Source organism: Vespula pensylvanica, chromosome 22 (genome assembly GCF_014466175.1).
Source record: "Vespula pensylvanica isolate Volc-1 chromosome 22, ASM1446617v1, whole genome shotgun sequence".
In the NCBI taxonomy this organism is placed as follows: domain Eukaryota; kingdom Metazoa; phylum Arthropoda; class Insecta; order Hymenoptera; family Vespidae; genus Vespula; species Vespula pensylvanica.
The window spans coordinates 1,291,621-1,318,852 of NC_057706.1; the positions used below are offsets into that span (position 1 = coordinate 1,291,621).

The window sequence follows — 27,232 nt, forward strand, 5'->3', positions numbered from 1 at the left end:
TCTTTTCTATTTTTTGTGGGTTTTTTTTTCATTTTTTTCTTTTTTTTTTTTTAATTAATGTCGTCAATATTTCTTCACTATATACAAGATATTTTCCTGTGATGAAAACACACAGTCTCGTAATAATATGAGAACGTCGATACGATAAAGAGAATATCAAAAAAAGGAACAAGAAAAAAAAAAGAAAGAAAAAAGACACGAACTGTACGAAAAAAACTTTGTTACAAGCATTCGTATATCTTATGTCGTTATATCGCTGTAAATAATTTCTCACATGGCAACATTTATAAATTATAACGATGAATACAGGACGTCTACATGTTTCTCTTTTTACACAGAGCAAAAAAAAAGGAGAACAAAAAAGTAATAAAAGAAAAAAAAATAATAAATAAAAATAAAAAGAAAAAAAAAAAGGAAAAAAGATAGAAAGAATACAAGAATGGGCAAGAAAAGAAAAGAAAAGAAAAGAAAAGGAAAGAAAAGGAAAAAAAAAATAGGAAAAGAAAATAGTTGCACATTAATTGTATACATTGTCAGTACCAAAGATAGTGTGTACTTAAGAGGAGATTTGGGCTTCTTCGTTTGCGTTGAGATCCTCACAGTTTCTAGCTTCTGGAGAGCCACTATTATTAGCGTCTGCGGGCTCATCAAATTTTAATTCCTCCTTACCCGCCTATAGAGGAATTATTCCATTTGACATCTTTTGTTTGTTTTTGTATTTTTTTTTTTTTTATTGTTTTTGTTTGTTTGTTTGTTTGATTTTTTTTTTTTTTTTTTTTTAATAAGGCAATCGTCCGTTAAAAAACAAAAAAAAAGATATGGCAACGATGTTAGTAGCGTTTTACATATATTTATCGATTATTTCATCGGCAATTACCTCCTTAATCAGAAGACGACAATTTTCCACGACGCTACGCTTTCGATCTGGCACATTGCATAAAATATCTTCGGATTGATAGGTACTATCTACGATCTTACGTAGCTCCTCTAATTCGGTCAAGGCAACTTCTAATTTTGTTTCTAAATCACATCTGTAAAACAAAATTCATATTGTGTCTTGTTAGAAGTTAATCGGATTTGAAAGAAAGAAAAAAAAAAAAAAAAAAACGATTAAAAAACGAGATTAGAGAAACAAAGAAGAAGAAGAAGAATAAAAAAAAAAAAAGAAAGAAAAAGAAATAATATGAAATAAACGTAATACATAAATTATATATTATTAGATAATTATTAATAGTATTATCTCACGCATGTTACTTACTTATCTTCTTTTAACTCTTGTATACACGTATCATTTTCAAGCTGTATTATCCGTAACACTTTTAAAAGTTTCGTAACGAGATTATCGACGTCTATAACTTGATCGACAAGGCTTACTGCTGGACAGTAATCCGTTAATGGAAGTGGTCCGTCGTTGGTCCCAGTGTCTGATTCACTTACGGATTCACATTCGTCTTCCTCTTCGTCTTGTACCTGGAGTAACGAAATATTGAAATATTACTGTTCGATCGATCGTGTCTCTCGCATCTTCGCAAGATCGTAAGATAAAAAAAAATTAAACAAGGACAATAGGATTATAGAAAAAAAAAAAAAAGAAAGAAAGAAAGAAAGAAAGAAAAAAGTAATTACCCATGGAGACTTACTTTTCTGCGATGTAATATAGCCTGCGTGAGATTCGTTAGACTCGTACATTCGTCGAGTGCTTTTGTCTTCTTAATACTATTTTCATCGACGGTTTCTGGAAAGCTTAAAGCTCTACGAAGAGAGTCGCTACTAGATATCATATTGTGCGAATAAGTATCCGGCAAGGTAACGTCTTCCAAAACGCTTTCCATCATCAAACACGGTTCGGTTTCAAAATCGAGTAGATCGGAAGACGAGTCCATACTTATGTCTATATCGATATGAAAATATAAATGAAATAAATTACAAGATCAACGATATAAGATATAGATACACACGTGTGCACGCATGCACACACACACACACACACACACACATTATGCAGATATGTAATAATATAAGAACGTTAAAATATATTATTATACTGCATCGATTTGTATACCTTTGTACATTTGTTTCGCCGATTCTATAGATGACTTTTTATCAGCAGTCTTCGTTACAAAGGGATGTGTCGCTGCGTTACGGATTGCACCGATAACAGCGGAAACAAAAGAACCACTTTTTGGACTAGGAGTACATTCTTTCAAGCTATTCTTTGAGCTAACAGGACTCGATTCTATACTACTGTTGCTTCGACTGTATGCTTCGTTGTGATATACCACATCCTTTAATAAAGGATCCTTTAAGTATCTTCTTTCTTAACGAACAACATTTTAAGATATTGTAGATAACGAATATATATCGAACGATAGAATAAATATTACCTCGAGATCTTTTACTGAAATATTGTAAGATGTTATTAATTGATCTACCAATCCCTCCAATCGAGTCCCCAGACCTGAAAGTGCCACTGATGCGCCAGATATGGTAGCGCCTTGGGTTAATAAAAGTTCTCGCCCTTTTCGTTCTACCGCATTTAATTTCATGTTCAAAGATAAATTCTCTTGCCTGTAACGATAAAAATTTCCAATAAAAACAATATGTAATAATAAGATGATTCGTCGTATAACGTAACGATCGTTATCACACGTTTACGGTATTTACACTTAATATAATGGCATACCTTCGCTGTTCACTGATTCGGACTAAATGTTTACATTCCTCCGTCTGCCTTTCCAATTCCGCATCTCGTTGAGTCAAAGCTTCTTCTTTTTTCTTTAGCTAGATAAATGTAAGATATAAAACAAGTTCGTTAAACATCCAAGTTCCGCATTGATACGTATGAAAAAGTATTATTATTATTATAACTGTACCTCGATCTCGGCATCCTTTAACGCGTCTGCCAGAGTTGTTTTTTCTTGTTGAAGAAAATCTTGCATCTCCGCGGACTCAGCCTCCAATTCCTGTTGTTGTTGTAACAAAGCTTTTTGCGCTGCCAAACTCTTTTCCAAATCCTAAAGAAATACAAATTTATTACGAGGATCTACGTTCAATCGTGACATTAATTGCAGTTTAAAAAGAAAAATCTACTATTCTCTTACCCTGCTAAGCATACGACAAAGTGATTGCAGATCGGCTATTTCGATTTGCTGATTGGCAACAACTTGTCCCGAAGATTGCAAATGAGACTCCAATTCTAAGAAACTGTCGCTACCCTCTGAAAAATTATTCTCTCTATATTATCACGAAAGTTAAACGAATAAATCTCTCCCCTAGTAGTAGTAGTAGTAGTAGTAGTAGTAGTAGTAACAGTAGTAACTACAATTTTTTTTTTTTTACCTGCATGTTCTGATTGTGGTGTCCCCAACATCGCCAAAACTCTTCGAGCGTTTCTATCTAATTCTTGCCGTGCGAATGCATGATCAGCCTGTTCTTCCTCCAAGAGACGTTTAACCTCGACTATTTCAGTTTTGAGCTTATCATTTTCTTCCTTTTTGACGTTGGTTTCCTCGTTCAAACGTTTCAAATCATTCTGCATTGTCTGCATGTCCTCCCACGTGCCATCGGTCTGTACAGCTTCGTGCAAACGTTCGATTATATCGGGTCCTGGGACGGCACTGGGTATACCGGACAATGCATTGTCTATGTCGTTGCCGGTCAAGCCCGTTTGTATTCCGATTTCATGATAAATCCTTGTCTTTTCGATTGGTTTATTTCTAGGATAAGGCGGTAAACTCTTATGAACGGAATCCCTAGCACTTAGTGCCTTTTTTTCTGGTTGTCTACCAATACTACCGTCTCTGCTACCTGACCTACTCCTGACCATCTTGTCAGTCTTCTCATTAGTCTTAACAATCGTCATTTTATTCTTATTTCTACGTGGTAACGTTGCGTAAGCATCCAATGCTTTGTTGTCCAAACTAATAGTCATTTTGTCCAAACGTGAATTCTTTACCGGTTCGGTCCTACCGGTATTATAAAGGGTACGCGAACTTGGCAATGGTTTACGTGTCTCCTCGGACGGGGTTGAACCCGGGGTTCGAGTTATTCTAGTACTAGAACCACCACGAGATCTCGAACCGCTCGAACCACCTCTACCGCGTTGAGCAAGATCCTTGTTTATTTCCGTAGTCAATACCGAAGGCAGTGAATCTGGTGGGATTGGTCTTGTTCTCGTTCTCTGTTGTACCGTGCCACTAGCAGAACGAAAATTTGACGACATACGAGTATTACCGGTTGTACTCTCGCAATTCGACTCTCTCGCACCTGATTTCTCCCTAGACCTAGCTCTGTCCCTTACAACCGGCTGCGTTTTACCAACAATATTTCTTGGCGTATTGATCCTTGGTTTCGAACGTGGAGTCGTTGGTACGTAATTAGCGTTCAAAAGAGCTGGTTTCACGCGGCTCGTCTTCGGTGTCTCGCTGTTAATCGTTTTCTTTTTACTCGAGCTCGAAACGGTCGAGGTCCTTTTAGCGTTACTACGATTTGCCCTGGCTGAAACGCTACCAGCGATCGACGAACTCTCGCTACCACCTTCGCTCGTACCTTCACCCCCTGTTGTTAATCTAACGTCGTCCGGAAGCGTTGCACATGGATCCTCGTATACGGAACAACAACTAACTAAACTCGAATCGCAGGAAGCTTCGTCGAGACCTCCACAACTGCTGGCATAGTCTATACTGTTTCGGCTACGTACCTGGAAACGATAACGACGATTAGATATTTATTATTTATTATTTATATCATCGATGCTAAGTAAGACACTTTTCTCAAGTTTTTCTTAACGTTCCTTCATATAAATAAATACAAACTAGACAGCTCTCGGAGTTCTTACTTGATATATATGTGTGTATATGTGTGTGTGTAAATAAATTCGTTTTTCATACAGCTTACTCTCATGTATCGTTCATAAAACAATATCAACCCTTATCATCGTAACTCTCATTAGCGAACCATTAAAAAATGATCGTCTTTAATACAAACAAAAGCAAAAGTTTCAAAGAACAAAAAATAATGTAATATTTTCTTACTCTTGGTACTTCAGTCGCGCAACCCTCGACTCCACTATCGCTTCCATCTTTGCTATCCTTGCTCTCACCCGTGTACTCTTTCCTATCAACGTTAATCAACGACGTAGACGAAGATCTATCTTCTTCCTTATTTCGATTCTCCGATTCGGTAACGTGTATCACCGTAATATTACAATCACTGTTCATAGTACAGTCTGGATCCTCGTCGTCCAACGACTTGTTAGCATCACAAACCGGAGATACAAGATCCTCTGGGACTCCCGAATCTTGGCGTGCCACATTTTGCATTGGCAATACTTTCAAATTGTTGTCCTCGAGAGTTACATCCATATCGAGCTGCCGCTCGATGACCGTCGATGAATCATTCATATCGTCCTTGCCATTCTGAAAAGTTTCGCAAAAAGTTCATCGATCACTTTTTAAACTCGACAATGAGTTATGTCTATCTATGATATATCGGACATCAGAGTCAGTCAAAAATACGTGTCAACGATAAAAAGTAATTTTTAAAATGAAAATAATTTTGTTTGCTCGTCAAAATAAACAAAAAATAAATAAGTAAAAAATAAAATAAAATAAAGAAAATGTCGACTATCGGCTGAAGAACGAAAAGATCTTAAAGAGCGATCAGCTGTTTCTGTTATCTTTCTTGTTTGTGGTCGAACTTGCTTTCAAAGCAGTTATTCAAGTTCAAATCTAAAGAGGGTCATAGAAAGAGAGAGAGAGAGATCGAGGAAGGATGAGGGAGAGAGAAAGAAAAACGACAGGTGTTTCGCGAATCAGGATGCTTTGTGACCCAAATCAAATACGGGCCAATTTGGTCGATCCTCAAGGTCGATCTTACAATATCCATGTCGCACGTCACATGTCAATGTTCATGTCCATGTCAAATATCCAGTTTCACTTTTTTACTTTCTCTTCTTCTTTCTTTTTCCCTGATTAAATAATTACGTTTATTCGTTACGAAGAAACGATAATCAAAATTAATTTGATTGATCTAGTTTTGCCGAATTTTTGAATGTGTTTCAGAAAACGAGAAGAAAAACCTTCGAAAAATGTCTTTGCTCGAGAGGAACGATATAATATATTCTACATACATAAAACATACATTACACATTTATAGATAAGTGTAATAAATTGTACACACATACATTACTACATAGGATTATGTGTTCACGACCTATCTCACATCCGTTACACAGTATTTCCGTAGATACTAAATCTGCTTAGGAACGATCAAACGTGACATGATGTAAACCGAGCAGGATATACGAAGACCGCAAGCTTACGTAGGTATATATATGTGTGAGCTGTTTCTGTGTATGTATGCAGATATAATTGTACATATATATATATACATGCATGTATATAAAGAATAATAGAGAACTAGCCCAGTTAATGAGAGCCTATTACATGAATACAAGTAAGTTTGGCATCGTTCACCTCTCTCTCTCTCTCTCTCTCTCTCTCTCTCTCTCGTAGATATTTTTAAAATTAAAAAATGAATCTATTTCCACGATATCGTACGATAGATTCATTAACAAAAATCGATCCGAGTCGATGATCCCATAAAACATATATTTTACGTTCATATATTAACAAATAGAAAAAAGAAAGAAAGAATGGAAGAAAAAATAAATGGATGAAATGGAAAGATGTGTAAAGTAATTCGAGAGATGAGATCGATAAGAGCCAATTCCATACCGGATTTCGTCTGTCCTACGTTAATCGGAAAGATATTCGATTATCTGGACCAATATTCGAAATTTGTTGACGGAGATGGAGAAAGAGAGAGAGAGTGAAATCAAGGGGGAGTGCGTGTCTGGATCGCATGCGAGGAGGAGTAAATCAATTACACGGTTTGATTATCGAACCGTTCTATAATTCAAACTATAATTGCTACTCACCGTGAAATGAGAATTACGAAATGTATACTTTTATAATATGTAAAATTGAATATTAAATTCATTAGAATTCGAAGATAATTGAGGAGTGTCACCGTTGACCTGAATTACGAATAAGATGAGTATAATAACAAGTTTTAATGATAATAGTATTATCAGAACTACTAGCAGTAGTATTAATAGTAGTAGTAGTAGTAGTAGTAGTAGTAATATTTATTATTATAAAAAATGACAAGCACTTATTAAAGATAATCAAGATAGATTTACTTAATCTCACATAGTGTTTCTTAATCCTATTAATCAATCGTGTTTGGTGACAGGGTCAGCTGTTGTGACAGTTTCTTAAAAAAAGAAAAAAAGGAAAACAAAAAAAGAAAAGAAAAAATAGGAAAAAAGAATCTAAAAAAAAAAAAAAGAAAGAAAAGAACAAAAAGACGACTCATTTCTATGATTAATATACCTTTTTTATTATTAGATTCTATCTTTATTATTGGATACCTTTTTATTTATTATTTTATCTTATCTCATTTTTTCTTTATTATCATCATTATTATTATCATTATTTTTATTATAATCCTCCGATCGGCGAACGAGAAACGTCGAAATTTCTCATCGAATTTTTTCGAAACAAAGAAAAAAAAATAAAGAAAAAGGTTAGCTTTGAAAAGTCACGAAAAAGGATAATTGACTTAAAAAAAAAAAAAAAAAAAAAAAAAATTACCTAGGGACTTTTGGCCTTACTCTGTATCAAAAATTCCGATGTTATTTATTGACCTCAACATAAACATAGAGTAGATATTTAATATATCAAGGCTTTCTCTAGCTGAGATAATAATCTTCGTTAAAGATCGCAAAGTGTTTTTTTAATCATAATTCTCTTGCGTGACCTCGATCGTTATTCGATATTAAACGCAGTCTCCCTGGTTACTTGCGTAATTAAAGTGGCACCATCATTAAGAAAATCCAACTCTTTCTCTTGTGTATTACATTACAACAAGCTTTTCTCGTCGTTTATTCTTTCGTATCATATATATATATTACATTATGCAAGATCTACAAGAAAGATCGAATATCATTGATCACGTGAAATCGATGGGATCTCGATGTCGATTTTGATTTCTATCTTTCACGTGAATAATTCTAAGGATCATATCATCTTCGATACGTGATATTTATACATATGCATATGTCTGTCTATATATAAATATTTTTTATCTTTCTTTACGAATCATTAGACTTTCGGAATATATTACATTTCTGTTCAAGATGCATTTTCTTTCTTGCCCTCTCTCTCTCTCTCTCTCTCTCTCTCTCTCTAACATTTCCTCGTTTTCATATTTTTCAATGTGCATACATATACATATTTTACGAATGATTAATAGCTTTAGTTAATGACATCACTCGTAATGTCGTATAATCAATCATTATTAAAATATTTTTACAAATTAGTCATAAATAAATTTGTTTATTCTTCCGTCAGTTACTCGTGGTTTGTTATCTATAAAGAGATATATTATTATTATTATTATTATTATTATTATTAATTTTTTTTTAATTGCCTTAATGTAATAAATAATTTTTTTGTTCGCATCTTTCTGTTCGTTGTAATGACTTCCTTTATACTTAAAGAAGATAAGAACGACATCGCGTTGATAATAATCGGCTGATGCACAGTGATTCCCCATCGGCTGTCTAACATTTATCAAAACTTACGATGAACGTTTACGATATCACGTCAATTGCTCTTTACGTTATCTCATTGATATCCTGTCGATTGATACGTTGCACACTGCACGATGATAAAGTATATATCGATATCTCTGTATCTACGCAATGTCTACGAAGATAGATCGAATAAGCATATTTATATATCTGCATGTATTATGTGTATATGATAGTGAATTACTGTCGTCTCTTCGGATCATAAAAAATTGATAAATAAAAATAAAATAAATAAAAAAATCATTTCGAGAAAAAGATATTAAAATAAATAGAAAAGTATTTGTGTGTGTGTGTGTGTGTGTCTATATATATATATATATATATATATATATATATATATATATATATACGTTGCATATATGCTTGTTGATCTAGGGAAGATAAGAGAAAAAAATTAGAGAAAAAAATAAAAATAAAAAGAAAAGAAAAATTTATTTAAAAACAAACGAATATCCCGATAAATTTATACCATGCAAAATGAGGTTAACATAAGATCGTTTATAAAACAGACTTTTAATATTATATCGTTCAGAGCTTGTTCACTTAATTAAAAGAAGCTACTTTACCTATGTATATACGTATGCAAATATTATTTTTAATAAATTCATATCGCAACATTGATATCGCGTGTTTATCGTACGCACAAAAATGCTTTCTCTCTTTTTTTTTTTGTTTTTTGTTTTTATTTTTCGAATTTTTTAATCATTTCAAGGAGTCCTATTCGCTTAATTAAGAAACTACTTTATCTATGTATACACCTACATATCCATTTTAATATTTTTACGTCACATTATCGACATTGGCCGATATTTATCGTTCGAACGTAAAACCTTGCTTTTATTTTTTCAACGAGTTATTTAAAGTTCAACAAAAAAATTTACCAAGCTCGTTATCGCGCACCTGATCACTGAAATACTATGCGAGTGGTTCCTTTAACGGAAAAAAAAAAAAAATAATAATAAAAAAGAAAGAAAAAGAAAAAAAGATAATAAAAATTCCAAGTTCGTTATCACGAAGGGGAATCTTCGAAGCGATTCGATCGATACGGCAATTAAATCGAGAATAACGCTCGTATCGCTTGAAAAAAGTAAGTAGGTAGATAGATCCCAGGGGAATTCATTGTTTTAGATTTCTCATTTCAAAATTATACGATTCTACTTATCATATTCTAAGCAAATAAAACGAAAGTTGGCTTCGCGAGTGACGTGGCTACGTGGATCGAAGAAAACTAAAGAAAGTGGTACATTTTTTCTCTTTTTCTTTCTTTTTTCTTCCTGTTGTTTTGTTTTGTTTTCGACGATGATTGTGATATAAAAAGTCCGATGAAAAGACATTCCTCGAACGATGAGAACGATGACGATGATTATCGAGAATGTTGAAAGAGTCAGATATCACTGAAGGATTTAGCATTCCAGGGGCCCGAGTCATTACAAACTTTATTAAATCTTATATATATATATATATATATATATATATATATATATATAAACACACATATTTTATTTTCTCGTTTCGAATATTCATGCTAATGACTAATTAAGATATAAAAATGATACAACGGTGGTACTAAAGATATTAAATTATATTTATTATATAATATAAATATTTATATATCGTTTTATGTCGTGCTTATCTTACCGCCATTTAATTAAGAATATGTCGTCATATAATTTAACTGCAAAATTACAACTTGAAGCTATTAAACACATACGAAGAAATTCTCGAACGCGAGTGATAAACGAAAGCGTAGTTAGCAAGGTCAACAATGAATAAGAGTAAGAGAGAGAAAAAGATAGACATATATATATATGTAACGAGAGAGAGACAGTGAATAGAAACAGAAAAATCTTGGGAAGTCCCGAAAAGCATGATAGTTGGTTGATGGATTGGTGAAGAACCTTGATATTTAACATGCCATTCGTAGACCTTGTTAAATATATACATATGTGCATACGTATGAACGATCATTCTGTATTAGAAGTTGAATATAATCGGCTCGGAGTAGCTACTAACGACACGGTCTGTTTCAAATATTGACATATTGCTTATAAAACGAAGACAGCGAGAGCGACAGAGCGAGCGAAATAGAGAGAGAGAGAGAGAGAGAGAGAGAGAGAGAGAGAGATAAGACACGTAATTATATATTTTTTAAAAGTACTAATTAATAGCAATTATGGCAATAATTGTGTAATTTTTTTTTTTTTTTTTTTTTTGGTAGGAGGGGAACTAGTGTTTCCTTTCTTTTTTATTTGTGTATGTATATGAATGTGTATGCACTTACGCGATTTTTTTTTTTCTTTTATATTAATTACGTTGACACGAAAATATCGAATAGATAACAATAATGATAATGAATTTTTTCTTACAAAAATATAATTACGTACTCGGGAATAAAATTGGCTGATACTTCGAGGGGAATCCATTTTTTTTTACGAAATAGTGCAATGTTCGTGCGTGTGCGTTTTTCTTTATGTTAATTATTTTGTCAATAAAATATCGAATGCATAATAATAACAATAATAATAATAACGACGACGATGATGATGATGATGATGATGATGATGATGATGATGATGATTTTTTTCAAAAATATAATTCCGATTAATCTTTCAGATAAAACTATTATTATTGGAAGGATCCACTCCACTTGATCAAGGAGTCTACGATCGAAATTGATATTTGAGGAAGATAAGAGATTGGAAATTTTCTAGTGAAATTGATAAAAGACAAGTGATAAGTGAAAGTCAAGGACCTAATAATATTCATCGATACAAAAACCGAAATCTCCCCCCCCCCTCTCTCTCTCTCTGTTTTTGTCTCTGTCTCTGTTTCTATCTCCGTCTCTATCTCTGTCTCTGTCTCTGTTTTTGTCTCTCTCGTTACGGTCATTTCTATCTCGAGTTGAAGAACTCGGGGAAGCACCAACGTGTGTTGTGTCCGTATCACGTGAATCCAAGGATCGACCAGTAAGCGTGTCGACAAGCGTGCTTTAACAGAAGATCGATCGATTGCTGGTACGAACCTTTTTCTTTGCAAAATCATCAAGGGGTTTGGACGTGGAGGGAGTAACGATAATAAGTAACCGAACATCGACGATATCGGACAGATCGGCAAAAGAATTGAGAGTATTCGGATCGAGAACAACCATTAGAAAGCTAGGTGTAATCGAGTTTTAATCGATTAATAATGATCTATTACGAGGATCAAACATCATCTAAATCAAACCACGTAATAGCAAAAAAAAGATCTAATATCTTAGTGCCAATAAAAAGATCAAATTGACTTTATTGAAATCGGTAAAACATTTACGATTACGATCAAAGGGAAGAGGAGATCGAACGAAGAATTATTTCTTTCGAGTTCATCGAGAATTCTTATTTTTTTCCTTCGTTGATCCGAGAGAAACAGTTGAAAATAACGTTTCGACGTGATATAATTGACTGATAATAATTATTGAAATATAATAAATCAATAAGATAAAGATAATCGTTGGAAATATGAAGAAGGATCGGGAAAGTGTAAGAAGATTAAAAGGCGATGGTTTATCGGTGGAAATGGATTCGAATAATCGGATACTCGAGGTCACCGGTGATGGTTGCAAGATTACGTTAACAAAAAATTGTGGTAGTGTGCGTGTCGTCGGAGATGGGTGTCGAATAAAGGTCACTCACAATGTTGGTGATATCATTTATACTGGTGACGGTGGACGAGTTTTGCTCGGTCCAAAATCATCGAAGGAAAAGGTCCAATATTTTGGTGATGGTGGTAAGATCAGTTTCGATTCTGATCCGAAGAAAATAAATCAGAATTCTGAGAGTACGAGAGATGTCAAGGAATCGATCGTCTTGAAGAATTACCTTGGTACGAATAAGGAAAAGAGTATAGAAATGGAAAAGAAGGATACGAGAAAAGCGAAGACTGAAAAATTAAATCTACAAAAAGAAAAAAAAGAATCACTTAATCGTAATAAGATAAGAGATAAGAAGGAGATGAAAAATATAAAAACGACTACAGTTTTCATGACGACCAACCATGAATCTAAGGATTTCTTCCAAGTTAACAAATGGTTCGTTTCTCCGACTTCGATCGTTCGAACATTCGTAGAAAAAGTGCCTACGGTGACAGTACGTGGTGAAAAAAAAATTTCAACGGATTCTAACAAATGATGGACATACTTTTTTTCCTTAATTAATTTAATATATATATATATATATATGTTTGGATTGGCCAAATGTTCGTTCGATATTTCTCGAATTTTTTGACGAATGTGTCTATCTATAAATAGCATCACGAAATTAGAGATAATTATGAAGTAGAATAAGCGATAATGAGTAGACGTGGAACATCGAAATTGAACGAAATTGAGAAAAAAAAAACAGGCGGTTAAAATAGAAGAACGAATGAGAAACCATTCTTATGTAATTAGAACCAATTTAGCATTGTTACGAAGTAGAAACGAATTTATATGTAAAATCGTATTAGAAACCTCACACTTCGTGTTCCATCTTGCCGATGGTTTTAACGACATCAACACGTAATATATATATATATATATTATTAACATAAAAAACGTTATATATATATAATATATATAGAATATTTATGTAAAGTGATTGTACCTCGACGAAGATATTAGATCTTCTTCAAATGACTGATTTCTTGTATACGAACCTACTACCTCATATATATATATATATTCATGTATTATTTAATTTTATTTGAATGTATCCTAAATGTAATTGTGAATAAGTAAAAAGTATTATTTAATATAATTATAATTATCTTAAGTCTACTGTGCAAACAGCGCGGTTTGATCTGTTGACTGAGTTTCTCATCGACTAGAAAATTTAAAAGATATTTTAATGTGTTCTCTTTGTTATAAATGAATTTATAATAAGAAAAAAAAAAAAAAAGGAAATTAATGATGTTAAAAAAGGGACATCGAAAGGTTTGCTAATGATGCTATCAAGAACATCACTTTAATTAAAATTTTAAAACGATCTAACGGGCCAAGATCGTAGCTAAAGAACCAAAGAGATTTCAGTAGTGATAAAATGATTAGTAGTACATAGTAAGCGTATAAAAAAAAAAGAAAGAAAAAAGAAACGTGTATTAAAGGGAGCATGTACTACGACATAAAGTATGTATAAAGTAGTAAAGTATATGGTTTTAAAAAATTTGAAAATAAGAAATAAAAAATAAAATATAAAAAATAAAAAAAAATTGTATTCAATCGAACACACTTCCTTTTATCTAAACTAACAAAATAAAAAAATAATGATTATATACGTATATTTATATACGTATGTATGTGTGCAACATTTAAGAAAGAAGAATACCTTAGGGTTGAAAGTTTTGTTAGTTCCACTTGAATTTCGCGTGACCCTTGGGCTAACGTGTATCGTACTTGGAATAATTTTCTACACGATGCACAGGAAACGTCCATTAGAGTCGGATAAGTATAATTTACGATCATGTAGCTACGCCGTTGCACTCGAAGATTCGCATATACATATATATATATATATATATATATATATATATAAAATGTTATAATTATATACATATATAATGTAGATGTCATTGTCCTATACTATCGTACATAAATTTAACGTAGTCTTTTATCGTATTAATAATTTAATAAGACGATATATATATATATATATATATAAGTATATTAATATAAACTAAATAAACAACATTTAAATAAATTTTCGGAACCGAATAATCTTTTGTCAGACCAAGGAAAACAGGTTCTGAATATTTTTTAAAATAATGTAGTAAATTTGAAGCAATTAGTATGCTGTACGTACGAAGTATAAAAAAACAAATGGTTATTTCCTCTTTTTCTCTCTCTCTCTCTCTCTCTCTTTTTTTTTAATGTTTTTTTTCTATGGTAGCAAAACACGTAATACAAAAAATATTTTACATTTTCTCTTTTACATTTTCCTTATCAAAAGTTTGTATGTAGAGTATGTACATATTTTATCTACGTATTTTGTAAATTTCAATCGTTTCATATGGACATAAACATTCTCAAAAATGAGCAATCTCAGAACGAGTAATACTTATTTAAAGATTTATAAAAAAATACATATATATATATATATATGCGTACATACATACATATATATGTAAATATTAGTGTGTATGTACATTGGTAATTCCCTACTAACTAGTAAATTTCCACGAAAATTACACTTAATTACATATTCTTTTGTAGAGATTGTAATTAGCGATGATTTCTTCGTCGAAGAGGTATATAAATCGATGATTCGTGACTAAACTTTTAATAAAGATTTCGGTACTGGTACCGTGTTTCTCCGCATATACATTTGTGTATATATATATACAAAGAACTTCCATAATAGATAGCCAAACATCGTCATATTCTATATTCCCTAAGGACGAAAAAAGGTCATATAAATAAACGTTTCAAAAACTTCCTTTGCGAAATATAGAGAGTTTTTCTTTAAAACATATTTTAGAAATGCTTGAAACGAAATTTGCTGTAAATAATTACGTTCTAGAACAATAGACGCATCATATATCATTTCAAAGATATATATATATATATATATATATATATATATTTCGTTGCATGGAAACGTTTTGTATGATCAATACCACGAAACTTTTTATTTCTATTTCTATGTAGAATATTCGAAGGTGAATCTTTTATTTTACGTTCGATATTACGAGTAAACATTGAAAAACATTGATGTTGCGATATTCGAACGAATTATTAAGTAAAACACTATGCTTTCTCGATGAACAATAGAGATAATGATGTGTGTATATGTTTATATACGCATATTTGTATTTTTATGTAGATATAAATGTACGAATAGAGAAGGAATTGTTCGTTTAATGATCTATGATATTTTTACGATATATATTTTTACGAATAATCACGTGAAAAGATATTAATGAGATCCTTCTTCGTGCAGAAAAAAAATTGTGTAAATAACGTATAAAAAATGAGTATATATATATATATATATATATATATATATATACACCATAATAATTTTGAAGGAGACGGCACCGCTTCTTCTTTTATTCGAGCGCAGCGTGCATGGTTACCAGAGACTGGCTCTGCGTTTCCGTTTACGGAGTACGGCTTAATATGGTTACCTTATCGTACAACATACATGTACGAACGGATATGTTCGTTCCTTCATTAATTCAAGGACCCATTTGTCGAGGCAAGGGTCTCCAGAGCTATTCGGTAGCTCTTATACGTATACTCGTGACCCAGCCTTCTGCTCGTTGAAAGATCGGTCTACTATTAATGGAGGTCAACTTGAGATCAAATATATATATATATATATATATGTATGTATGTATGTATGTATGTATCGTAAGAATTATAAGAAAAAAACGAATAACATAGAAAACAAAAGTTTCCTTCCACGTGATGAGAGAAAAATTATTTTTTAAAAATATTTTATATAAAATACTTAAATATATATTAATTGTAATTGTAAATATATAGAGTAAATAGTAATGATAATATATATATTCGTTCAAATTAATATATTACCTATTATATTAAATATATACATATATATTGGATAATTATAATTTCAAATTCGATATATAGAATTAAAAAAGAGAATCATTGTTTCTACATCATGAAAAAAATAAATATTATTAGAAAATTTCAGTCGGACTTTCTCTCTCTCTTTTTCTCTCTCTCTCTCTCTCTCTGTCTTCAATGACCCCTAAAATAAGGAACGACACGTTAACAAGGACACGTGTATACTTTTGCTCGGCTCTCGAGCAATGCGTACACGCTCGAATCTTTTTATGCGAGTTCGAGATCCTTCGAACGAGCAGCACCCTTTTTTTCTTGCCACCCTCTCTCTCCCCAAAGAAACATAGCACAGCTGCCTTAACCTACGACAAAAAAGGCTAGAGTACTATACTAGACAATGCGAATCGGAGTTCCGAAGCACGGGAAAATTTCTTTTTTAAATTGTTTTACACGAAGACTCGTAGCACGTAATAACGAGGTTGAAAGTATACCACGCAACGCGATATCCTTGGAAAGAATTTTCTTCCTTGATTTTTCTTGATATTTCTGTTTTTTATTTTTTTTGCTTTCCTAATTCTAAAAATTGAGAGCAAGTTCTTTGAACCAGTCACGAGATTATGATAAAAGAAATAAAAGAAAAACTTACTGTTACTTAATAAAAAATATTGTTCAAACGAATGGAAGTGTAATATAATATTAAGATTTTCAAATTTCGGTCTATTGCAGAAAGAAAGAAAAATTACATTGAAATTTAGAGTGGAATTTCGTTTAACTCGAACTCGATTACATCAGAAGATCTCTCCTCTCGTAAACAAGAACAAACAGCTACGTATTTTTGGAATTTGTCCTTGTGAGTTGTTTAAACAGCACCTTGTATAATAACGAAAACGAGGGATTACGTAAGACAGGGAGAGAAAGAGACACTCGTACCGTAAAGAACATGATGATATATAAAAGAATGAACGAAAACGGTACTGTCACACTTTGGGGACTACTTTGAGACCATACAAGGTTAAAAAATGTGCGGGAGAGAAAGTTCGAATGCAGAATTTGAATATCGTTGCTGCTGAGAGAAATTAATTAAATGCAAGATGAATCTCGTTTAATGCGATACGATTGAAAATTAATCGTCGATGTTCTTATATCCATTTCATTAATTTCTCAAAGAGAGAGATAAAGAATGAGAAGAAGATAGACAGATAGATAAATTGGCAGAGAAAGAGAGAGAGAGAAGAGAAAGAAAGATAGACAGATAGACAGTAGCCAAATAAAGCCAAAAAATATAAGATAGGGATAGTTAAATAGGTAGACAAAGAGAAAGATAAATAGGAAGACAGACAGGGACAGAAAGAAAAACAAACAGACGAATATAGAAAGAGATAGAGAGAAACAGACGAAAGAGAGAGTGAGAGAGAAAGACTGAGATAGAGAGCAGTAATGCTAGGTGTTTATTTGTAGGAGAAGTGAAAAAGGAAAGGTGGGAGAGAGATCGGTGACCTCTCGTGGTAAGCTTCGAATCGAGCTTTTGCACTCTAGTTACTATAGCAAAATTATCAAGTTCCTTTACGATATATATCTATATACATATCTACGTATCTATGTTACATAAAATTATATTACTCGTATCTTGATATATTATTAACGTAGAACACGTAGAATGAAAATTCTCGATCGTATTAGTCAGTAATAAAGGGAGCTTCGGAAATACAACGTACGTACGTATGTATGTACCTACATGCATACGTACATATACATGTACATAGATAAATTTAGCAGTAGGTAATAAATATTACGTTACCGTGTTACGTTGTAAACGTTTTGTAAACGTTGTAACGTACGAGACATCGGGTTAAGGAGGCCAACGATGATATCACTCTCCGAAATAAACTTCATCCCGTTATTAAAAGGATCCCAACGAATTATGTTGCGATAAATTATTTTACCTCATTTTTTTTTCCTTCCTGTCTTCTCCATCTTCACTTTTCTCTCTCTCTCTCTCTTTCTCTCTCTCTCCAATATTATTTAACAACGACGAATAATTCTTGGAATATTACTCTGCAATTTTTTTTTTTTTTTATTTTCGTCCCTTCGTCCTTCTACCTCACTTTCTCTACTCCAAAATAAATTATATATACGTAATCGTCAATAGATCGCAATGAATTTTGTTTTGGAATGAATTATTTTCTTTCCTTCTTTTCTCCTCGATCCTTTTAATTAATAACGAGGCATAATAATTCTTAGAATTATTATATATATCTTATTCTGCAATATTTCTTCTTTCCTTCTTCTTCGAGAACCTTTCTTTCAGTTTCTCGAATCGAACGCAATTCCTTGCCACTTTCATACATTTATAATACGATGCCGTGGAGAAAGAAAGAGAAAGAGAGGAGGAGGGAGGGAGAGAGGGAGGGAGGGAGGGAGAAAGAAAGAAAGAAAAGAGGGTAAGAGAGAGGGAAGGAGAGGGAAAGGGCAAGAACGAACATTAAACAAGCGCAAAAGCTGCTTGGCGTGCGTTCGATGACTCAATGACGACACATGTGCTTCAAAGGGGAGCACCCCCTCCTGCGAATGATCCCGATCGAGATACGAGAGTGAGAGAGAGAGAGAGAGCCACGTGGCACTTGGCAAGGGAATCGCCGGAGTGAGATAAATCTATTTGCGACGCCTCCCCTCCTACATGACCGACCCTCTGTCGATCCTGTTCCCTTGCAAAAGCAACGATAAAACCTTAACGGGATTATTCGAATTTTTTTTTCTTTTCTTTCGCCGAACTGCCGGCCTTTTAACATACCACTCTGCATCCTAACAAGTTTTTTCGTCGAAATCTAAAGGAACTCTTCTCGAAAAACTTCATTCAAAAGAAAAATAAAGAAATCAAACTCGATACTTCTAGACGAATCTTTCCTAGAAAATATTCGATATTTGTCTTCGTTATAAAAAGATTTTTATTCTTAACTTTCGTTCTTTTAAACGTTAACGCTCTCTCTCTCTCTCTCTCTCTCTCTCTTTCTTCTTCATTAATCTGAGGACAATTAATATTTCAAATTCGGATTAGAAAAAACGAAATTGAAAAAAAAAAAAGATAGAACTTGTTGGTTCAAATAATTTTTATATATATTACATATAAAAAAAAAAGGAAGAAAAAAAGAAAGAAAGAAAGAGAAAACGATCGATTTTTTCTTCGATTTTACGAATGGAAACGATTTCGAAAAAAAATTTTCGAGAGAATTCGTAAATAAGATTGATGATCTGAGAGTACGTATTTCGGTAAAAATTTTGGGATTGATTCGTGTTCGACTTAATATCTCCAACAGAGTTTGCTCGTGCAAAGTGCCATTAAAAGAAAGAGGGAGGGAGAGAGAAAGGGAGAAAGGGAGAGAGAAAGAGAGAGAGGGACAGAGAGAGAGAAAGAGCAATGCGATCCATCCAGAGTCTCCCTTCTTTTGCACCATAGCAGCCGCATGGCTCGGATTAGTCAGGACCCCTCTCTTTCTCTCTCTTTCTCTCTCTTTCTCTCTTTCTCTCTCTCGTTTCTCTCTCTTGCATCTCTCGCTCGAAATCCGGCCGTGTTGCGCGCGGATATATTTACCGTCTCGTTAAAATCATTCTCGACGCAAGCTGCCTCTCAGTTTGACCCGTTCGCAACTACAGCGAAATCTACAGAGAGTGAATTTGTGAATTTTCTGTCGAAATCTCTCTTTCTCTCCCTTTCTCTCTTGTTTGCAAGTCATGCACATATATCTACGAATATACCTACATACATACATATGAGTATGGAAATATATATAAATATATATTATTAATGCAAAAATCTGTATTTATGTCTGTTCGTTGTAATTTCTTTGTAACTTTTACTACTTTCCTTCGATTCAGATTAAAATTTTATTTAATTATAATTTATATCACGACGGAGAGTATATACTACTTGATTACATCCATCGTAACATAAAAGAGAAAAACGATTATAAAATAATAACAGTGTCATAAACAAAGAAAATTGGATATTATCGAATAGCATTACCGGCGTGTTAAAATCTTATTTCAAAAAAAAGATCGCTGACGATAAGCAAGGAATTGTATGCAGAGGGAAGAAAAAAAATACGAAAAGAGATAGAAAAAAGAAAAATATATACAAACAAAAACAAAAGAAAGAAAAAAAAAAGAAAAGAAAAGAAAAGGAAAGAAAAGAAATATTTACTCCAAAACTCTTGCACATTCCGCGAGAATACAAAGTTAGATCGTAGGCGGAGATAAATGACTCGAGGGAGCAAATATAACTTGGCGAGAATGAGCGAAACGTTCGTCGGCAATACTGCGAGCCAGCCCTCGATCTATACCCTAAACGTTTCTCTCGTTGATGAGTTTTCTCCCAAGAGTTTTGGATTTCAAAGTGACACGCACGAAATACAATTTCGATTAATCGTTAAATAGGTATCTTGATCAATTATTAAAGAGAAGAAAAAAAGAAAAAGAAAAAAAAAAAGCAGTATTTGGGAGACACTTTGATTGATTAACGAAAAACGAAGGAAAACTGAACGAAACGATTCGTGGGACGAGTTCTTTTGGTATATAGAAATTATTTTTTTTCTCCTCGTTTGGAATTGTTTTTTTTTTTTCCCCCTTATAACGAGTATAATAGATATCGAACGCGATACTTTCACGTGTTGAATCGAAACTTTTCTGGAAAGTAGATTAACCCTTTCACTGCTGAAACCGTAATAATACGTTCTGTGAAGTGCGTATACGCCATATTGAAACCGTAAAGTTTTACAAGGATTCGATTTCTTTTTTTCCTTTCTTATTCTTTTCCTTTCCTTCTTATCGAAAATGTTAAGTTGTAATACGTTCGAGCTTCAAGGGATTATGATATCATCTCTGAAATTAAGAATTAATGTTAAATTGAAATCAATTAATAAATGGAAGATATTAATATCTAATATGCAAACATCTTGTAGTCAAGAATATATGTATTTATATGTGTAGTCAGCGGTGAAAAGATTAAACGCGATATACAGTTAATAGCTAATACGTAACTGATATCAATTAGTCGCCTGTTTTCTTTTTTGATCGTTTCTTTATTTGTTTGTTTCTTTCATTTCTTTTTTCATCTTCCTTATTTTCTTTTTTCCTAACATGCCTTTTTAAAAAGTCAACGCCTTCGAACCGATAACTTTTTTAATGGAGAAGTTCGTAAGAGTTCGAATATTTCCAAGTTTTTCTATCCCACCCAATCGTGTGAATATTATAAAGAAAGATAATTAGGTATAATAGATGGATTAAGACAAAAAAAAAAAAAAGCGAAAAAACTGTCGGAATTTCACGCGTTCATTTCATGCCAGAAAATTCGAAAGTATTTCGTGTATGTATTATTCGCATTTATAAAACTATGGAACATTAGAGATCTTTATTGGGCCACTGGCTCTCATGCTTCTTTTTCTTTTTCCTTTTTTTTTCTATTTTTTTTTTTTTTTGCTTCACTCTAGATAGATGTATTCTCGTAGAATAATCGAAGGAAATCGTACGTACGACTTTCGCGTTAATGCGAAGAAAGTATGTATGTAGTTTTTTTTTTTCTTCTTTTTTTCTTTTTTAGGATACGCATAATCGACGAAAGTATGGAGAATGAGAAGCAAATCTCTCTCCAGCATATAGATAGTTTTTTCTTTTTTTTTAATTTTTATTGTTTTCTTCTCCTTTAAAGTTTTACTTTTACGCACCTATACTCTATCGTCGAGAATTCGAGATGTTAAAAAAAAAAAAATAATAGTAATAATAGAAGGATCCATTAACCTCGACCCTACCTAGTTCGAATCATTCTAATCTCTACATTTGCTTTTCTTGTCTCAATAGTACATGCGTGTAGGCGTGTCTCGTTTACATACACAAGTACACACATGCACACATATAGATATACACCTACATACGTATATACATACATGTATTTCCGGATGGGTCTTTCACCCACGAGGGAGAAATTATCGGAATTCGTGCGAAAGTTCATTTCCTTTCGACCTCACCAACGCCAAGTCTCTCTCTCTCTCTCTCTCTCTCTCTCTCTCTCTCTCTCTCTCTCTCTCTCTCTCTCCCCCTCTATCTATCTCTCTATTTCTCTCAGCATGTCTATAAAAACGTAAAGTACAAATTTGATCTTTATAATGCTAATAGTCTTACAAAATTACAAATGTATTAATTAATATAATGCGTAATAATTTAATAAGTAAACGGAATTATGATAACGTAATTAGTTTTTTATCTAAATATATTAAATATATAAAAATCCGTCCTGTCTCTCGAACAAAAAACACATACGAAAAAAAAATATATATATATATTATATATATATAAACATATATAAAAGCAAATTTACAAAGAGCAATGAACAAATGAATGATTCTTTGTTCGATAAAACGACGTATAACTTATTTAGCGCATGCATATCTCAATTAAATAATCAAATAATTTTCCATATTTTCACGCTCGACTAAAAAATTCTTGTTACGTCAAAGGGAGTACCGTGAAGGAACAATTTTATTGTTTGTCGATCCGAACTCATTTACGAAATAAACGACTTTATAACGCGAATAATTTGACTTCCATCGAATTATGCAACGTTCATCTTTACCTATAGTATATGTATATATGTAGGTGTGTCCTATTTCCCGAATATTTGTAAAGGAAGCTGTTTGGTTCGAAATAAACGATGAAAAAAAAAAAAAGGAAAAGAAAAATATGAGATTCAAGAATCTCACGTAATGAAATACGTCTGCTACGAACACAATGTTTTATGTACTTTAAAAATATCATAACCAGATACGGACGTCCTGAATTGTTTATTATTCTGCAAAAGAAAAAAAAAGAGAGAGAGAGAGAGAGAAAGAAGAACGTAAACACGAAGACGGTAGAATAATTTGCGAAGTAAATAAATACACTCTTTTTATATATATATCTTTTTTTTAAATATCTCTATTTTAAATATATACGATAATATCATTCTTTCGTAGATCACGTAATTTTTAAATCATGTAAATTTTATTTCATTTTATTATGAACTTATCGCTTTTAAAAAAGTTTTACTTACAAATAGTATAATATAATTATACTAGAGTAATATTTTAATGCAAAAAAAAAAAAAAGTAATATAGTATGATATAGTATATAATATAATAATGTATAGTAGAATAAGTAATATATTAATGCTGAAAAAAAAAAATTCAGTATATACGTAGATATAATAAATCTTGATCAATTTTATAAATTCAACGCATACATTTTTCGATTCTTTCATAAGGATAACGTTGTTATTAATTCGCAGAGGTATATATTATATATATATATATATATATATATTCCTATTTAAGGAACACGTATTCGAAGATGTCGCAGGAAAGTTGTAAAGAGACGGGAAACGCGTGGGAGGATTAGATACATACATAGATACGTTAGAGAGCGAACAAATCGATATTTCCGTGTATCTCCTCGATGGACGTTCAAATCGGTTCAAGAGTTCCCTTTCATTAATCGCCCAAGTGGAAGCTTTACATTTTCTTCTAATCAATGTTCTTTTTTTAAATAACCAACAATTTAACTAAATACTAATTATAAGTTATATATCGTTGAATAATATCATTATTTCGTTATACTAAATTTTATATTATGTTAATTAAAAAATTAATAAATAAATAAACTGTTATAAATAGGTTAACATAATGTTACCGCAAAGATTAGATTTTATAGGTCTATATTTAGGTTATGTTTACTAAATTGCATACTCTTAATTAAATCAATAAAGGAAATGTTTTATATAATGTAATTCAAAATTACTATATTATTACCAAAGATATTAGATTTCATTCATCTACATAATGAAGTTCTCCTTGGCTGAGTTTTGTCAATTAAATTTAATATTTCTAATTAAAAAGTAAATCAATAAAGGAAATGTTATACATAAGGTAGTCCAAAATTAGTACATTGTTACCAAAGAAAGATTTGATTTCATTCATTAGTACTTATAATAAAATTCTTTGCGTCTGAGTTTTTTCTATTAAATTTCATACTCTTAATTAAAGAATAAATTTATAGATAAAATGTTATATATAAGATAGATCAAAATTTCTATATTATTACCAAAGATATAAGATTTCATTCGTTGATATCTATAATGAAATAATCTGCGTCTTAGTTTGGTCTATTAAATTTCATACTTCTAATTAAAAAATAAATTAATAAACAAAGTGTTATATATAAGAAAGTTCAAAGTTACTACATTGTTACCAAAGAAAGATTAGATTTCATTCATTGGTACCTATAATTAAAATGTCAATTTTATCTATTAAATTTCCTACTGTTAATTAAAAAATAAATAAATAAACGGGATGCTTTACATAAGATAGTTCAAAGTTACTATTAGATTATAGATTAGATTTTATTAAAATAGATATCTAAAATAATCTACGATCTTAGAAAATATTCTTAACGAAAAAGAAAGAAAAATATATAAAATAGAAATTATTTTAATATTATATCACCTCGTAGGTTATGTTATTATCACGAAAGCAGGCTTTCCAAAGTTGGCTTTTTCTTCGAGAGATTTCCTCCGTTGCTTGGTGTTTTCCATATTTAGGCACACAGAAATATATACGATATAACGATAAAATCATGTAAGTACGTTTTACATTTTAATAGTAACTACGTTTCTCGAGTTGGTTCGAGTACCGAAGAGCGACTGCGAGCTTTCAAAGGCTGCGTAAAACTACTCGCCCGTATTCTTCCTTTCAATGTCGACAAACAGAGAGATAGATAGATAGAAACAGAGAAAAAAAAAGAGAAAGAGAGAGAAAGAGATAACTTAGTTTTGGTTCCAGGGGTGACACGTGTTTACACAGACTGTAGGATACGCACTATGTTTTTACGAGCGGTGATAAATATACAACTGAAATTTGTACTTGTAAAATAATGAAATTTGTCATTGATATTAGATGGCTTAGAAACCGAGTGTTAATATTAAATTCGACGTTTTAATTAAATTCAATCTCATCGTCGAAAATGTAACAAAAAATTATTCGAGAAAAAAAAAAGAGAGGAAAAAAAAAGATTCGTAATTACAACCGTCAGTTCGAATTATTTTATTTGTACTTAAATAAAACAATGGAATTCATAAACGTATTAGAAATCGGGTCTAAATATAGAATTGGATGTTCCAATTAAATTCAACGTAATCGTAAAAGATGTTACAAAAAATTATTCGTGAAAATTCGATTGTTTAATGTTGCTTTTTTTCGTCTTATTCAAAATGTAAAAAGAGAAAAACGTTCAAAGAACGATTGACCTAAATCGAGCGTGCTATATGTATTGTGGTTCAGTCTACTTACGAAATTCTGTATATGTATTATATTATATATGTATATATGTATATATGTATATGTATTATATTAAACGACGTAACTCGCACGAAACGATTTCGTTCGACCAACAAAACGACTCGATTATATACGATTTGTATAATACAATGGAAGCGTGTTAAAATGTTATTGTCAAGCATTAAAGTCGTTTCTTACCTTCTTTTACGCGATAAGAACGAGTTTATTTCGAGCATAAAAAATTACAACAATATCTTTCGCGATGTCCAAGTATGAAATCGAACATTTTTATTTAACGTTTCGATCTGTGTCGATAAATAATGTCAATTCTAAATCGAGCTCGAAGAAATCTTTAAAAAATATCTTTCAAAATTTTTGATACAAAAAAAAAAAAAAAAGTAAAATAAAAAAAAAAGAATAAGAACATTGACGTCACAACGAGCTTTTTAAGTTAAGTAAGAAAGGATTGCGCCTTACGCCATGTTTTCTCAAAAACGAATAAACTGTAACAAAATGGCTAGACTTCGAAATCAAACTTAAAAAATTAACCTCTTCTTTCGATATCATTCGACAACGATACAACGAAAAATCTATGTAAATCCGTTCTCATTTTATCGAGACGAAAAAATACGAATAATAATAATAGCAATGATAATAATAATAATAAAATTGTTTTCACTTATCATTCGACCAATGGGAGATTCGAAAATTCGACAGTTAGGGGAAACCGTTCGATCGATAGCAATGATTGTCTAGAAGAACGAGGGACGATAATTTCTTTCTTGAAAAGGGGAAACTAGACAACTATTCATCCATCCATTCATTCGTACGTTCGTTCGTTCGTTCGTTCGTTCGCCCGTTCGCACGACGAGCCCGTACGACCGAAATCGATAAGCTAGTCTACTACACGAACGACATCGAAAGAAATAATATTGGTTATGTAGATTTAAAACTTACTGTACGAAAATTTATTCGTTCTCCCAATCCATGTACACTCTCCCACGGTTTTTCTTCGACTGATTTCACTTCGACACGAAGAAGTAAAGAGGCTTTGTCGTTATTCGTCTACAGGACTCTTCTTTCTTTGAGAGAAAAAAATAGTTTTGGTTTGGTCCTTGTCCGCTTCGTTCGATGTTTATTTATACAAAGTTTGTGTATGCTTTTTGTTTTTACGAATAAGGAAACAACACCAACGATAACACGTAATTGCGATATATATTTATTATAATACGAGATTTATATGGAAGCACCACCGGATTCTATCGTCGTGTCGTGCTTCTCCGTTCTCTGATAACTTCTTAAAGTTCGTTGTACAAACTGCAGCAACGCCGCAGCGACGACTGCCGGCGATCAGCAACCAGCCCTATACGCTAACACCCCCTTCTCCCACCATAGATTGCTTGCAACCAACGCTGGAACGAGATTCCCATTGAATTTGAATTACGCGCTGTTTTTCTATACGAAGCTAAAAGATGCGCCAGCAGCGCCACTTTTCAAAATCCTTGCAAATTTAATTCCCACTTAATGTTTCCTTTATCTTTTATTTTATTTCATTTCATTTTATTTTTTTTTATTTTTTTTTTTTTTTTCAATACGTTTTCATCGCATAATCGTTTGTAGAATTTTCTGTGATTATTTCTTTACGTTTCAAATGTAAATCTGACGTATTAATTCGAT

General features: G+C 32.1%; 2 protein-coding genes across 5 annotated transcripts; one reads left to right on the forward strand and one right to left on the reverse strand.

The window, feature by feature from the left end:
* Window positions 1-420: 420 nt before the first annotated feature.
* Window positions 421-27,079, reverse strand: LOC122636552. Of its 4 annotated transcripts, none has more exons than XM_043827895.1 (12): window positions 26,513-27,079; window positions 5,034-5,417; window positions 3,340-4,699; window positions 3,102-3,217; window positions 2,874-3,014; window positions 2,684-2,781; window positions 2,385-2,568; window positions 2,063-2,285; window positions 1,641-1,891; window positions 1,259-1,470; window positions 878-1,031; window positions 421-673 (listed from the first exon to the last, which is right to left on the reverse strand). In XM_043827895.1, the coding sequence occupies exons 2-12, from the start codon at window positions 5,400-5,402 to the stop codon at window positions 557-559; spliced, it is 3,225 nt and encodes a 1,074-aa protein (XP_043683830.1). In that variant the 5' UTR covers window positions 5,403-5,417; window positions 26,513-27,079; the 3' UTR covers window positions 421-556. The 4 variants fall into 4 exon arrangements, with proteins under 4 accessions (XP_043683830.1, XP_043683828.1, XP_043683831.1 ...); XM_043827893.1 differs by lacking the exon at window positions 26,513-27,079 and adding an exon at window positions 24,725-25,169; XM_043827896.1 differs by lacking the exon at window positions 26,513-27,079 and adding an exon at window positions 22,136-22,249.
* On the forward strand, window positions 10,279-13,838 carry LOC122636577. The gene is made up of 2 exons (XM_043827944.1): window positions 10,279-10,792; window positions 11,273-13,838. Exon 2 carries the CDS (start codon window positions 12,157-12,159, stop codon window positions 12,823-12,825), a length of 669 nt encoding a protein of 222 aa, XP_043683879.1. The 5' UTR covers window positions 10,279-10,792; window positions 11,273-12,156; the 3' UTR covers window positions 12,826-13,838.
* Window positions 27,080-27,232: the final 153 nt, after the last annotated feature.

Bases quoted from the DNA above. Each gene is read 5' to 3' on its own strand.
- LOC122636577 (XM_043827944.1), top strand. From the start codon at position 12,157: ATGAAGAAGGATCGGGAAAGTGTAAGAAGATTAAAAGGCGATGGTTTA.
- LOC122636552 (XM_043827893.1), bottom strand. From the start codon at position 24,856: ATGATTTTATCGTTATATCGTATATATTTCTGTGTGCCTAAATATGGA. The intron at 5,418-24,724 runs GTGATATAATAT...GAAACTTTTCAG, and splicing joins ATAATAACATAACCTACGAG to AATGGCAAGGACGATATGAA. The intron at 1,032-1,258 runs GTAAGTAACATG...TTTGTTTTACAG, and splicing joins CAAGAGTTAAAAGAAGATAA to ATGTGATTTAGAAACAAAAT.